Source organism: Tachysurus fulvidraco, chromosome 13, assembly GCF_022655615.1.
Source record: "Tachysurus fulvidraco isolate hzauxx_2018 chromosome 13, HZAU_PFXX_2.0, whole genome shotgun sequence".
In the NCBI taxonomy this organism is placed as follows: Eukaryota; Metazoa; Chordata; class Actinopteri; order Siluriformes; family Bagridae; genus Tachysurus; species Tachysurus fulvidraco.
This window is the reverse complement of record NC_062530.1, coordinates 27,265,476-27,281,818: the sequence shown is the minus strand read 5'-3', so window position 1 is coordinate 27,281,818 and position 16,343 is coordinate 27,265,476. Positions and strand designations below refer to the sequence as shown.

The window sequence follows — 16,343 nt, the reverse complement described above, 5'->3', positions numbered from 1 at the left end:
AGGTGATTGAAGTGGTTTCAGAGATGTAACACTAGGCTGTGACCAAACGGGCAAACAGTAAGAGATATGTGACAAAATCATAGAGTGTATGTACATTTTTGCTGCCTGTGTAGACATTTGATTGCGAATGTGTCTACAGTTTGATTTGATTATAATTACAGACCTTTTTTTACATACAATTTAAAAGACAACTTTGAATCAATTAAAATCCCCAAATATTTGTACTCTGACACGATCTGTAGCCTTTACCCTGTATATCTATCCCTATCCCTAATGAGCAAGCTGGAGGCAGCGGCGTCAAGGAAAAACTCCTTGAGATGATATGAGGAAGAAACCTTGAGAGGAACCATGTTCAGAAGGAATCCCATCCTTATTTGGGTGACACTCTACAGTAAATAATGTAAATGTAAATAATGTCCTTTCTACAACAGTTTATAATAGTGGAACTGAAAGCTCATGATGAACTAATGGGTAATCATAAACTCTGAGATCAGCACAGACCTGATTGCTGATAAAGACCAGACCATACAGCTGACTACAACATTGGTTATAAGATGGCATTACAGTCTCTGGGTGGCTCCATCCACAACAATCCCATGAGACACTGGCTGACAGTGTTGTCAAAAGTATTCACATTCAATACTCAGGTAGAAGTATAGATACTAGGGTTTAAAAAGACATCTTTAGAAATATCAACTAAAGCTTTTTACTCAAGTAAAAGTGTAAAAGTACTGGTTTAAAACTACTTAAAGTATAAAAGTAAAAGTAATGCAAGGAAAAAATGCCATTAAGGACACAAACTTAGGCTGTGCCACAGGGGCCTATTGTGCAATACCTTCTAAAGGCCATAATGACTATAATTTTAATTGAAAATGATAATGTTGAAAATTTTGGGATGCACTAGGCTACCTGTTTCAGCCACATACTGTAAAAGTGACGCATACTTGAAAAAAAAACGCATTTTAGTACAATGCAAATACATTAAAGAACCATATACAGTATGTGTACAACTGAGCTGTGTTTTATGGAGCGGAAGATATGACTAGTTGGCTATAAGTATTGTAATGGTGCAAAAAGTCAAACTTCAGAGGCATGTCATCAATAACCTTCATTGAAACAAACACATTGGGCTTAAACAACAACAGGGTAATCAACATCAGAACACAGAACATGCGACAAAGAGTTACCAATAGGCTTTGTTCATCCACAAAAGTAACTGGTTCGCAAAGTTTTGTGAGCCAATGCATACTCTTCTTGGCCTGAAGATCAGCCCTGCAACACTAAACAGTCTTTCACAGGCTGCTGAGGCAGGGAGTGCCGTATTAAGCTTAAGTGATAGCTGGCACACGGCTGAGAAGGACTTCAGTACCTCTACTGTCTCCTGGGCACCTGAGGTACGCATTCAACTGCTGGGTCGTTTCAAGGGGGCTGGACTTCTTCAAGGAGGAAAAGAAGTTCATCAGAATAAATAAATTCATACAGATTTAAAACAACATGAGGATGAGAAAATGATGACAGAATTTTTCTTTTTGGGTGAACTATCCCTGCTTAGGACCACAAGCAGCTGCTGGCATGACTGAAAATTAGCAGTAAAATCCTTTTAAACAGCATTTGCTTTGCACAATTAAGCCCGTTTCCTGGTTCTTGTATTGTACAAGTCCTGGGGAGTGGGCATGGGGCACTAATTATTTTTTCTGCTGTTTTTACTGTGTTTTGCAATCTGTTCCTGTCCTGTTTAGTTGCTGCTCCAAACCATCTGAAAGTACATCCTCTGCTGGGCCTTTTTGATGATGGAGTTCATGTTGCACTCCCATTTCAGGTCATGCGAAATGGTAGTGCCCAAATACTTGAAGGACTCCACAGATGACACAGGGCTGCTGGATATTGTGAGGGGGGGTAGTTTTGAGGGGTCTTTCCTAAAGTCTACTATGTTGTGAGAATGGTGGGTAGAATGGACTTAACTTCATGCTCATTAGATAGACCTTATAAATGCTATCCAATGTCAAAACCCTGCTCTCATATTCCCATACAAAAGAAAAGTGAGATTAAGGCTACAAATACCAGTAAACGTAGAGCTAAGAGAAAAAGACAAAGAGAAGCAAAAAAAAGAAAAGAATAGAAAAGCAGAAGAAGAAATAAAACAACAACAAATAAAATAAAGAAAATGAAGCTTGAGGAATGAAGAAATCAATGGACGAAGAAGACTATGAGAGATCAGACGCTGTACCTAGACATCTGGAAGAAGATTCCAAAAGAAAGGTGTCAGGTGACGCGAGGTAAAAAACAGACCCAAATGCAGGATAGCTAAAATAAAGGGGGAATTATTAACAAAAAACACGACATGAAGACACGACAAAACAACCAGACATGAAGACAATAGGATTCCGCGCTGCACAAGGCAACGCGGCTCAACTAAATAATGCTGATAATCATGACACATGAAGGACAGGTGTGCAGAGGCTGGGAGGAAAAAAAGACAAGGGCGGGGCAGACACGTGAATACCAAACATAAACAAAAGGCACATGGCCAAAGTCCGGGCTGAGTCCTGACAGTACCCCCCCCTCTAGGCGCGGCTCCCGACGCGCCAATCCGTCCAGGAGGGGGGAGCAAGGCACACGGCAAGGCAGGTGGGTTGGAGCAAGGCACACGGCGAGGCAGGTGGGGGGAGCAAGGCACACGGCGGCGCAGCCAGAGAGGGCCGAGCGACGTCCACAGCCGAGCTAGAGGGCCGAGCGACGTCCACAGCCGAACAGGAGGGCCAAGCGACGTCCACAGCTGAACAGGAGGGCCGAGCGACATCCACAGCCAAACAGGAGGGCCGAGCGACGTCCACAGCCGAACAGAAGGGCCGAGCGACGTCCAGAGCCGAACAGGAGGGCCGAGCGCAGCCCCGACGCACCGCGACCAGATACACCTCTCGGGAACCAGGAAAGGGGGAGGGAGGGCGGGGAGAAAAAAAATCCTCCAGAAAACAGAAAAGTCGACAAAAAAAAAATTAAAAAAAAATATTCATGGGGCAAAACATGGGCCTGCAACCCCCCCCCCCCCCCCCCCCGAGGACAGGATGTGGGGCGGCGTCCTCCACGAAAACCAGATGTGAAGCGACGCCCCCCACCGGACAGGTGTGGGGCGATGTCACAGGACACCGAAAAAAAAAAAAAAAAACTCGGGCTGGTGACATGGCGCGCAAACAGGAAGTGAGGCAGCACCCCCCGCGGAGAAACCGGAAGCGGAGCGGCGTCCCTCACCGTAAAAATGCGGACCGATGTCACCAAAACCGCGATGTCCAGGGAAAAAAAAATCCAATAAGAAAAAAAAATAATAAATGCTCCCGAACGGCTGCCGCTATCCTGCTGGGTCTTGGTCTGGCGGAATCCTTCTGTCAGGTGACGCGAGGTAAAAAACAGACCCAAATGAGCTAAAATAAACGGGGATTTATTAACAAAAAACACGACATGAAGACACGACATGAAGACACGACAAAACAACCAGACATGAAGACAATAGGATTCCGCGCTGCACAAGGCAACGCGGCTCAACTAAATAGTGCTGATAATCATGACACATGAGGGACAGGTGTGCAGAGGCTGGGAGGAAAAAAAAGACAAGGGCGGGGCAGACACGTGAATACCAAACATAAATAAAAGGCACATGGCCAAAGTCCGGGCTGAGTCCTGACAGAAAGGAAGGTTATAAAGCATTGTTTTATTATGTTTTATTTTCAGAAGTTCAGGAGAACTCTGAATTGCTTTGCTTTTTCTTATATTCATGTATTCTCCTGTTGATAAGATTAATATTGCTTATTTTGACTGTAAACTTTTTCTGTTTCTTGTAGTGAAAGCATAAAAGCCCACTGTTTATTCACTGGGAGAATTCGACACGCAAAGTGTTTCAATGCTTGCTGTCGAATTCTACAGGGAGAGAAAGGTTTGATCATATATAATCACAGCCTGACAGTTGCAGGAAGTTAACTGCAAACATATAACCATATATAAAACTGTTAACCTTGAAGATAAAGAAAAACATTAGTAGCACTCGCCGGTGAGAAATGTTTGGGAGACGATAAATGTTTGGGGGACGATAAATGTTTGGGGGACGAGATGTTGGCTGTCGGGAAAGCCCAAGGGGGGCCCACATCTGACAGCCAAATCCAACTGGCAACAGTAATGATACAGAATGTATAAAAGCTTGCCTTGAATTACATTGTGTGTGCATTCTAGTGTAAACAAGCTCAGTGCATGTTATACTCTGTGTGCATCATAGAACAGGTGCAAGCTTACACTTGGAGAGTGTTTCTTGGTTTGTTATAATCTTTGCATGTTAATTACTTTTACTTATTCTAATACTATTTAATTATTTGAAGGATTTTATTTGTAATTTTATTTTTATTTTACATATATTACACACATCTATCTGTATTACATTACTTTTAATAAAAACAAGGCCTCCCATTCTTAGGGTCCTGAAAAGACAAAAAGGTCTAAATCTGATTCCTTCATTTAAAGATTCAAACAATAAATTAGGTAGAAGAGGATCCTTTGTTAGAAGACAGAGGGACTTCAAAGGACACCTGCGTTCAAGGTAAGACCAACTCTGATAGTTGATCTTGTGTTTTCAACACTAACCCGTGCAAACTAGGACACATTCCTTAGATGGATTGTGGAAGGGTTTCCTATGCAATCTGAAAATGTGTCACTACGGAACACGTAAGTCAGTATGAATTACAACAACTATCATCTCCACAGTTTTGAGGGTGTTTAGCTCTAGGCTGTTCTGACTACACCAAAACACCAGCCACTTCACCTCCTGCTGCTATGCAAACTCGTCGCCATCTTGGATGAGATCGATGTGCGTAGTATCATCTGCAAATTTCAGGAGTTTAACAGTAGGGCCACTTGAAGTGCAGTCATTAGTTTAGAGGGAGAATAGCAGTGTGGAGATAACACATCCCTGAGGAGCACCAGTGCTGATTGTCCGAATGTTTCCTGTCTGTCAGGAAGTTTGTGATCTACTGACAGATAGAAGGGGTATAGTGAGCCTTAGGAGAACTTCCTTAGGAGAGTTTGGAGTGAAGAACTTCCAGAATTATAGTATTAAAAACTGATATGTTTGCTCGGTAGGCAAACTGTAGGGGATCCAGCATCTGTTCTGTTACAGTCTTTAGCTGTTCAAAGGTCTTCATGACAACAGATGTCAGAGCGACAGGCCTGTAGTCATTCAGTCCAGTGATGGAGGGTTTCTTGGGGACCGGGAGGATTGTGGAGAGTTTAATAGCAGGAGGGGACTTCACACAGCTCCAGTCATCTGTTGAAGATATGGGTGAAGATAGGAGCCAGTTGGTCAGCACATGCTTTGAGACAGGAGGGGGAGACCCCGTCTGGGCCGGGAGCTTTATTTTTGTCTTCTGTCTCTGAAAGAGTTGATTCATATAAGACATATATTTAAATGTGTTCATATTTATCCTCTAGATTATGATAGTATACAGTATGTCAACAGATAATGACTATTATCATCTAGTGCTTGCTAATATTATGAACAACAGTTATGCTAATTCCTCTCCACTGCTTCTTTGTTTTTGCTCATCCCGAGGCATCCAGAAATTGTACCAGCTCCAATTGCCTTCAGAGCCATGAAGATTTTGGACCTTCACTGAGATGAGGCCAACCACGTAAAGAGCCTGAGGCATCTAGATATTTACCCGCTCCAATTGGACTCTGCTATACTAACTCCATGTGGTACTTAACCCTCTGGGGTCGACAGGCTCGCAGGCGCGTTTTTACTCTGTCATTCATAATCATACACATATATGTAATACATCATTCGAAATTGTGAAGGGTCTACTTTTATTTTACTGCCTTCATAATAACAACAAAACAGCTTTTGGCAAATAAAGAAAATAACCAGGGTGTGCATTCATCTCTGTCTCCTTGACCATCTTCCTGAAACACGTTACAAACATGAACTGATAACTCCGCCAATACTTATCACACGAACATGATACATATGTCTAATGAAAGCTTGAAATGTCTAATTTTAAATGAGCAAATATCGTCTTTTTGTGTAATCTGTATGTAAGTAAAGAGAGGTACAGTTTTTCTGGCTCGACCTCATTAGCGCTAATGTGATCCCACCTACCGTGGGATCATATGGATTCATGTGGATTCATTCATATGGAAATTACCTGACACGGGCAATGCAAACAAGATCAACGCCCCCAAACAATGCTGTAAGAAGCACCAAGTTTTAACAGATTCCATTAAAGATTCCATTAAAGATTTTAACAGAGCCATATTGTATTGTTCATATACAATATTGTTACTTGTATACATATCGTTACTTTATTATTTATTTTAAGCATCTGTCTTGTAGTATAGTGTCTGTTTGCTCGCTCTCTTGTCTGGCACACATGGACTTTAGGTGGATTTTAGGATTTTTTTAGTACTTATCTCTTGTCTGGCTCTGTTTGCACTAGTTAAATATTCTAAATAAACTACAAACACAAAATATACACATTTATTTTGTCTTCACATTCTTTCTTGTAACTCCTCTCAGTCACACACTTACCTGTAAGGCTCATTATGCAGCTCATTATACAGGCCTTTGTCTTCTCAGGTGTGAAGTACATTAATATGCATGATAGTTGATGCCTACTCGCATATGCCCTTTACAAACAAAAAGTGTCTTCGAAAATTTAAATCAATATATTGTTTTCTGTGAGCGAGTAAACAAGATAATTTTCACATAATTTTGAAGCAAAAACACTAGGCTACCAGATCCAGTTCTCAAAAGTCCTGTGAATCAATTTTCTGTATGTGCTTTATGGCCTTATTCAAGTGATTTATAATGTTTCATTTTTCACTAACCATGCATAAACATTGTTTTCTCAAAAACACAATCATGTACATACATGCTGCTCACATATTAGTGTAGTCCAGTTTGTGCTGATTACAGTGATATTAGACTTTAGCTATTTATATCTTCATAAGGAACTGAAAAAAGCACAAATATCAGGGTATGTCAAAACTTCTCCAGGCCCCAAAACAACCTCCTCATCAATACAACATTTGTCAGTCTGTATATTTATAATTACACCCTCCAGTGTTACCTAAATGAGGATGATTTTCACATTGAGTCTGGTTCTTCTCAAAGTTTTTAATAACCACAATCACCCGAGTCACTTCAGACTTGCTCATTTGAGATAAATACGAACACATTATAATATAAGTCTTATATTAATCTTGAACTTTTGTATTATATTAATCTTTGTATTAATTTGTTTTATGTTTATGTTCTGTAAAGCTACTTTGAGACAAGGTCGATTGTTAGAAGCTCTATACAAATACATTTGAATTCGAAACCCTTTTGCAAGTTGTTTACTGTTTGTGGGTTTTACTGCAGTACTTATGTATCATCACATGTTTCTCCTCATCATACAAAAGCCAGTCAAAATCTGACAGCCACTTAGCCTGAATCTTTCTCTTTTGCCAATACACTTTTTGATTCAGTTTTTTTCAATTAAGTGGTTTCTGTTCAGGCTGTAATTTTCATTTTTTCGCATCCATTTGCATACAAAGTAAAGGAAAGAAGGAAAACCATTTGATGCATCGATTCTCTTTACACATCATGTGTAGACGATGAGTTAGTAATAAAAAAGCACGGGGGCCTCTCTCGGCTATAAGACGGTGTACTGTCAAGGCAGTCATTCAAATGAAATCTGTGCTAAACTTATTCTTTGCATCTAACTTTAATCACAGGTGTTTAAAATCAGAAAATTTACTATCCATTGCGTAATAAAAGATATTTTTTAGTCACCTTAAATTGGGAAATTTACATTGCATATGCGAGTGATTTACTCGCATTGTGGAGGGTATTATTGACGTAATTTGAATTTCTCTTCTGTTCATTTACTTTATATTTTGTTCATTGATAAAAAAATAAAGTATTAATATTTCTATTTTTGAAAGCATTCTTATTTTACAGCATTTTTTCACTTTTTTTTTAACTTTTGCACAGTACCATATAATGCTGCATAATGTTTACATATATGGCGAATTTACATATATGTTATACACAGTGTTAAAAATAGTATATAATATTAGAAAATATTCCACAACAGTCAAATCCTACATTATCTACTATATAAGGTCCACTGTATGATATTTGATACAAGAGTTTCTGAGACCTCTGCAAATACCACATTATCAACACTTTCCTGAAGGTTTTCCTGCATACAATCTGCTACTTGTTGTTTTGCCCCTTGGGGGATTTATTTATGCTCCTGCAGTCAATAGAAGGCTTTAGACAACATATGGCTGCCATCATGAACTGACCTTCTAGTTATCTGAAGGGACATTTCGCAAACATTATGGTAGAATAGCATTTATGTTTTTACTAATTTTTTAATATTAATATGTTCTTTATTAAAGCAATAAATAATTACTTCTTACTGTATATAGAATGTTATAGTTAACTCGTGTTAAAAATATGCGTATCTAATATGATACAGCAGGTATATAAGATAATTCACGTCAATCATTGTATTGCATTTCATGATTTCATTATTCATACCAAATACCAAATACAGTGTTTTTATTATTTAATTAAACTAATTTGAAATTAAAAGCTTAAAAGACATTTTAGATATTTCCATATTAATGGAATTTTTAGATATTTATATGTAATTTTTGCACGTGACCTAATGATATATAGTCTATTGTATTTTGTTTGTATGTTTAGTAACACAATTAAATAATTATCATAATCTATTAGTACAAGAACCAGATAAGTCCATCTTTGTTTGAACAAATATTTTTTTTTATATTTTCCTTCCACAAATAAAAATATCATAAAAGAAGGTTCCCGTTTGGTGAAATCAAGCCAAAATATTTTTTTTTTACATGTATTAAGTCCAAATTCAAAACGGACTTTATTTATTTGTTTGTATTTTGTATAAAGACCCAGTAAAAACTTTTGATACTAATTTTCGATATAACAGCCTTTTCAGAGTTAATGGTGCCTTTCCCATTCAACTACAGCAATAATGTGTGCTTTCATATTTTTATTGCACTTAAAACAGCACGAATATTGAAGTTTTTCTCAGAATTAAAGTCGATAAAACAATAGCGGTGACACTATCTGTGGAAGATGCTAACGATGCTAATGTCTGAGGTAAAATTACAGCGGGCTCGAGCACACTGACTAAAAAAGGGAGGAGCTTGTCAATAGGCCAATAGGAACACGCTGCAGCCTGGCGGGGGGGGGGGGGGCGAAGGAGAAGAAAGAATGATAGATGGCTTCATGTGAAATCAGATACGGTAAAAGATGGAGTCAGTGCGCCCTCTAGTGTAACTATAATGACTAAAATCAACAGTTTTGTTAAATGATAGAATATTACAGCCACATTTAAGTATAATTTCACCTTAATAATTTAACACCACACCCACTATCTGAGTGTCATACAGAGTCAGAAAACACATCAAGTCTGTCTGAGACACTGAACACCACAAGGCACTGTGTTAGGATTTACACATGCAGAGAACACGACATTCAGCTGGAAATTAAACCTTTAAATTATATTTACTTTACTATTCTTTACTGCTCTATAGCTTCAGTGTAATAACAACCCGAGTTTGTATGCTAACAGTGCATGCTAATGTGTCAGCAGGGGAAAATGTCACGCTTAGGGTTGGACAGAGGGCTAAGAACTTAGTACCTAAATGATGTGGTAGCCTAGTGGTTAAGGTGGTGGATTACTGATCAGAATATCATAGGCTCAAATCCCAGGACTACCAAGCTGCACTGCTGGGCCCCTGAGCAAGGCCCTTAACCTACAATTGCTCAGTTGTGTAAATTGAAAAAAAAATGTAAGTCACTCTGGATAGCTGTTAGTATAGAAAGTATACTATAGATGAAAGTCTAGTTCATATGTCAAAATGTTAATCAATTAAACCTGAAAGTATCCAGACAGAAATACAAGTAAGATTTGATGTGAATTTAGTTTTTTTATGTTTGCTATTTGTAAAACTTGCCACATTTTAATATTTTACTTAGGTAAGGACACGGACGTTTATCCTCAGGGTTCACACTGCAGTCCTGTGGATTATCCATCTTCCACTGTAACAGATAGTTATACACTATAATGTCTGAGATTAGTATAAGAAGGTCACAAATGATGATGATTTGTCATGAATCTTCAGATTGGATGTGACTGGATGCTGTAGATAAGTGTTAATTTGTTGTCATGCAGGTAGCGGGTGTGAAACCAACAAAGTCAAACCCACTTATGGACATTCCTGTACTTTGGGGAGTTTGCTAATCAGTCACCAGTGTGTAATATTACACCTGATTGGATAAAGGGAGGAAAATGTAATGAGTTGTAATGAGTACTTTAGAACATCTAAACAAAAATGTAATGAATAAAAATTATTAACAATTATTCAATTCTAATAATATTCAAGTGAAATATCTAAATTTGCCAAGATATACAAGTATATTAACAAAGCACAATTAATCAAGTAGTTTCCATTTCAGTAAAGGTTCATTCCTATTGATAGTTGATAGATATTGTAAACAGAATGCATTAAAAAAAAAGTATGTTAAATGGTGTGTATGGAATGTAACGTATTTCTTTCTGTTATATCGGAGCATTAGGTACTGTTTGTAACCTCCCCAGGAAAAGCAGATGAAGGAACTTGGCTGAAGTAAATATTATAGACCTTGTTAAATATAATGAATGTGTGATGTAGGGATGTAGTGATGGTCATGTGATGTAGGGATGGTCATGTGATTAGTGATGGTCATGTGAGGTAGTGATGTAGGGATGAACCTTCTCACTTCCTTTACAGACCCTGATGATGTCACGGCCTCGCACACTGGATGTTAAAGAAACATGACCGAAGCTTTTTTAAATGATCATGAAGAACAGAATAAATGCGTGTTAAACCCGTTATTAGAATAGTTATTAGAATAGTATCCCGTGACAAGACCTAAAACGGATTTAACGCCTGGGTTTTTTTTGGTCAGTTTTTTAAGGGGTCAGTTTTCTGTGCATGGCAGGAGGGGAGGAGGGAGAGAGATACACACACAGAGAGAGAGAGAGAGAGAGAGAGAGAGAGAGAGAGAGAGAGAGAGAGAGAGAGAGAGAGACACACACACACACACACAGAGAGAGAGAGAGAGAGAGAGAGAGAGAGAGAGAGAGACACACAGACACACAGCCAGACAGAGAGAGAGAGAGACACAGAGAGAAGGGGGAAGAGAGAGAGAGATACACACACACAGAGAGAGAGAGAGAGAGAGAGAGAGAGAGAGAGAGAGAGAGACACAGACACACAGCCAGACAGACAGAGAGAGAGAGAGACACAGAGAGAAGGGGGAAGAGAGAGAGAGAGAGATACACACACACACAGACTGACAGAGAGACACACACAGAGCGAGAGAGAGACACACAAACAGACTGACTAACTGACAGATAGCGAGAGACACAGATACACACACACAGAAACATATATATATATATATATATATATAGAGAGAGAGAGAGAGAGAGAGAGAGAGAGAGAGAGAGACTGACTGACAGATAGCGAGAGACACAGATACACACACACACAGAAACATAGAGAGAGAGAGAGAGAGAGAGAGAGAGAGAGAGAGAGAGAGAGAGAGAGACACAGAGAGGGACGGCACAGATAGAGAGAGAGATACACACAGAGAGAGAGAGAGAGAGAGAGAGAGAGAGAGAGAGAGAGAGAGAGAGAGAGACCAACACACACACAGAGTGAGAGAGATATAGAGGGCGGGGGGGGGGGGGGGCACAAAACATAGAAACACACACACACACACACACACACCCACACACACAGATGGGATTCCCGGTTAGCTAATACATGGACACAGGGAAGCGTCGGCTGCTCGGTGTTGTTTTCATCGCTGTGAATTATTAACATAACCGTCAGCCCTTAGAACAGACACCAGCGGGGCAGCGATGCATCTCCACCAGGTGCTGACGGGAGCCGTGAATCCGGGAGACTGCTGTTATTCTGTGGGGAGCGTTAATGACGTCCCGTTCACGGTAGGTAACGATGTCGGTCATGCTAACAGCGCTAAGCTACTTAGCGCTGTTAGCACTGGTATGACTAGCTGGATAGCTCGAGCTTGTTCAGTATGACACGACCACATAGGTGTGGGTGTGTGTGTGTGTGTGTGTGTGTGTGTGTGTGTGTGTGTGTGTGTGTGTGTGTGTGTGTGTGTGTGTGTGTGTGTGTGTGTGTTGCACCAATTCGTTCTAAATACATACTGACATTAATCCTATACATTAATAAATAGACCTATGCGTACGGCGTGACGTACAGTATGATGCGTGCGGAATGACGTCCCTGCGTCCACAATGACATTGTCGTCTTCATCATCATCATCATCATCATCACGAGCTCTTGTGTGTTCAGAATGACATCTAACTGGCCTACACGTATAGATAAAGAAAGCTGTGTTCAGAATGACGTGTTGACGTGACGTTTGTGTATCCACAATGATGTTTATAAACACGATGCAGTGAACACGACAATACACGTGTACAGAATGACACCTTGCACAAACACACGGCCTGCGATGTTCACATGATGTCTGCTGAGATGGTTGGTGGCATCACTGTGCTGTTGGAGTGACATGTCAGGCTTCAGAAGAACATCTATACATGTTTTGATCCTTCTGTTGGACCTCTGATGAGTTTGGGCTGATGCTCAGAATGATATTCGTGCATTAATGCCTCCATCACACACAGGATCGAGGGATGTGGTGTGTACTGTCGCTTCTCGTGTCTGAACGTTGATCGTACAAGGTGTTAATATGATCTAAAAGAGAAAACCAGCACAGAAGTGTTTAATTCTCACCTCCAACAACCAGGATGCTGTGGCTGTGTTCCAGCAATCTGCCATCTGTCCGCGACCTCGTCATCTCCGGTGAAGTGCGATAGCTCATCAGATGAGGAAACAAGTCGAATAGTGTGGATTTCAGGGGTGAACTGTTCACTGTGAGGGAAAGGGACCACGGGTTTCCCCCAGTGGTCCTGTGTATGTGAGGTACATGGGGTGTGAAATAAAGGTGTCTTACATTTACAGCATTAAACAGACTTACATTTTTATCTCATTTTTATACAACTGAGTAATTGAGGGTTAAGAAGCCTTGCTCAGGGGCTCAGCAGTGGCAGCTTGGTAGACGTAGGAATCGAACTCACAACCTTCCGATTGGTAACCCAAAACCTTAACCGCTAGGCTACCACATCCCCTCTTCCTCTACACTGTACAGCTCTCTCTCTAAGTGCACTAATGTTGGCTCTACGCCATACCGGAGTGCCATTTATTATTGCTCTTTATACAAGTTCTCTACATGAATGACTTCTTCACTCAAAGTAGTACACTAAATGTCAGTTGGGAACACTTTGGGCTTCACACTTCCCAATCCCTCTGTAAGTGCACACTATGTAGTGTCTGAAATGATCCCTGTGTAGTTTACAGTGGAGCAGGTTAGGAATCATCTAGGAGGTGAGTACTGGCTTTTATACCCTCTGTAGTGCACTAGGTACATTAGCTATTAGGGATGTACCTCCCTATAAGTGCCCCATATATTGTTTTGTGTTGGAAATAATGCCTTCTGTGTTCAATGTAATGCGCTATAATCCCCCAAGGGACCGGTATAAGATGGTACTGACTTTATTAGGGGAATCCCCTCCCTACGTCACCATAGACAGTGTAGAGTTATTAGTTTATGTCCTTGTTCTGTTTCAGGTCGATTAGGAAGATAAATTGCGTGAAATGTCCTACTGTACATCTTATGCACTACAGTTGTGCACTATATATAGAACAGAACAGGTTTTTGGACGCAGCCCCTTACGTCTTGCTCCACAAGTTACATAGACTTTGTTAAGGTAATATAAAAAATGCAGCAGAGATTTATGGCAATAGAAAGAGGAAGTGAGAGTCGTGTATTACAGAGAGAGAAATATTCCACTGATACACAATGACTCTGTGTCAGGAATGTTTACTTCCTCTCACACACACACACACACACACACACACACACACACACACACACACACACACACACACACACACACACACAAACTAATAGTTCTGGCCTGTAATTAAATGTCCCATCTGATTAATCATTAATTACATTTAACCTTATGTCTATCGGATCAATGTAATTATATAAAACTATGATCAAACATCCTCCATGTCATCTCTCTCTCTCTCTCTCTCTCTGTCTCTCTTTCTGTCTCTCTCTCTCTCTCTCACACACACACACACACACACACACACAGCTGTGGGAATATCTGAATCAGTAACTTCTCATTTCCACCTTCCGCCCTAACGAACCTTCCCCCCTACACGGTGTGTGATTTGGGACGTGTCCACATTCGGGACTTGTCTAAAGTTGTCGAATGTGTTTTTTATTCAGTAGAACAAACATGGCTGAGATCCACTCTGTCTGTCTGTGATGTCCGTGTGCTACGTAGCCGGTGTTAGGTGTTATCCAGCTGTGTGCTCTGTATCTCCTGACCTTGTGGGTCAGAGTGTCACGGTTCACCTCCTGAATGGTTCTTTAATCTGCAGTGACACAATCATCTCACTTACACACCGGCTGTTTACACCTCTACACTTCTCTCTGTTCTCTGTTTCTTATCTCTCTATTTCTTCTCCTCTAATTCACTCAAACACTCAGATCAATACTCAGTCAGAATCTACGCCGAATCTCTGACCAAAGGTTTACAGAAATATCTGAGTTCTGCTACGTTTGATCATCACACAACGGTTTTGCTAACAAAGCTTTAAAAAGTGCTATTACAGCTTAAGAGATGTTTATAAAGCGTTTATAAAACAATGCATGAAAACATGGAACCATTCATATGTAGTCAGGTTTACAGTAACGGAATATTTTACACTTGTGCTGTGAGCTAGCAGTTAGACTAGCACGTGCTGTGAGCTAGCAGTTAGACTAGCACATGCTGTGAGCTAGCAGTTAGACTAGCGCGTGCAGTGAGCTAGCAGTTAGACTAGCGCGTGCAGTGAGCTAGCAGTTAGACTAGCGCGTGCAGTGAGCTAGCAGTTAGACTAGCACATGCAGTGAGCTAGCAGTTAGACTAGCACGTACAGTGAGCTAAAAACAAAACAACACAACAAAACAAACCACACCATAATACATACACTCACACACCACAACACCACACAGACTCACACACCGCAACATACCGCAAAATACCACAACACACCACAACACACCCACACACCACAACACACCACAACATATTGCGTGTGGAGTTCTGCCTTCTCACCCCTGAGGTGTCTGAGACTTCGGTGTACTTCAGGACACAGTGTATTACATGACAGGTCACACTATGTAGTGCGCACACTACAGAGCAGCCTGCTTGTGAATGTGGCACTGCAACATCTGCATAGTGCAGAGTCTCTTGACTCTTTAAGATATATGCTGAAACACACACACACACACACACACACACACACACACACACACACACACACACACACACACATCCCCCCCGCTTAGCAACAGAAGTGAGACATTTTCTTTGTCAGTGTTGGTTTGACACCTCACTGCTCCTTCCTGAAGCTACGATAAAGTAGCAGAAAGCAGCAGAACTGCTCTGATCTACACCAGCACTATGTAGGGTTCATAACAATCTTCCTTTACTCACTAGTGCACTACATAGGGTGGAATAGTCAGGACTAGATGTAACCCAGTTACATATAGTGTGCTTGTGCGCGTGTGTGCTTGCGTGTGTGTGTGTGTGTATGTGTGTGTGTGTGTGTGTGTGTGTGCGCGCGCGTGTGTGTGTGCGTGCGTGCGTGTGTGTGTGTGTATGTGTGTGGGTGTGTGTGTGTGTGTGTGTGTGTGCGCGTGCATTTATTGGCACACAGTGCTTGTGGGAGCTTTCCAACACATATCAAATAACAAACAGACCTTTTCATGGCAGAGATATCAAGCAGAGAGAGACGACATACAGAGAGACAATGAAGTGAATGTGGTGTGACGGTCATATTCTACGTTCCTCAGTAATACATCTCTCTTCCTCCTCGTTTACTCCTGCATTCTTGTTCTGCGTGTGTGTTTGTGGTGTGTGAGTGTGTGGTGTTGTGGTGTGTTGTAGTATTTTGCGGTATGTTGTGGTGTGTGGGTGTGTTGAGGTGTGTGAGTGTGTGTGGTGTGGTGTGTTGTAGTATTTTGCGGTATGTTGTGGTGTGTGGGTGTGTTGAGGTGTGTGAGTGTGTGTGGTGTGGTGTGTTGTGTGAGTGTGTGTTGTGGTGTGTGAGTGTGTGTGGTGTGTTGT

The 16,343-nt window shown here is 40.8% G+C and overlaps 1 protein-coding gene across 7 annotated transcripts in view; it reads left to right on the top strand.

Moving 5' to 3' along the window:
* Positions 1-11,820: 11,820 nt before the first annotated feature.
* The window catches only part of dmxl2 (Dmx-like 2), a 42,738-nt gene continuing 38,215 nt past the window's right edge, over positions 11,821-16,343 (top strand). For all 7 annotated transcript variants that reach the window (XM_047822260.1, XM_047822257.1, XM_047822256.1 and 4 more), the window contains exon 1: positions 11,821-12,071. In XM_047822260.1, the coding sequence (XP_047678216.1) occupies positions 11,985-12,071 (87 nt within the window). In that variant the 5' untranslated portion in view covers positions 11,821-11,984. The remainder of the gene's footprint in view (positions 12,072-16,343) is intronic.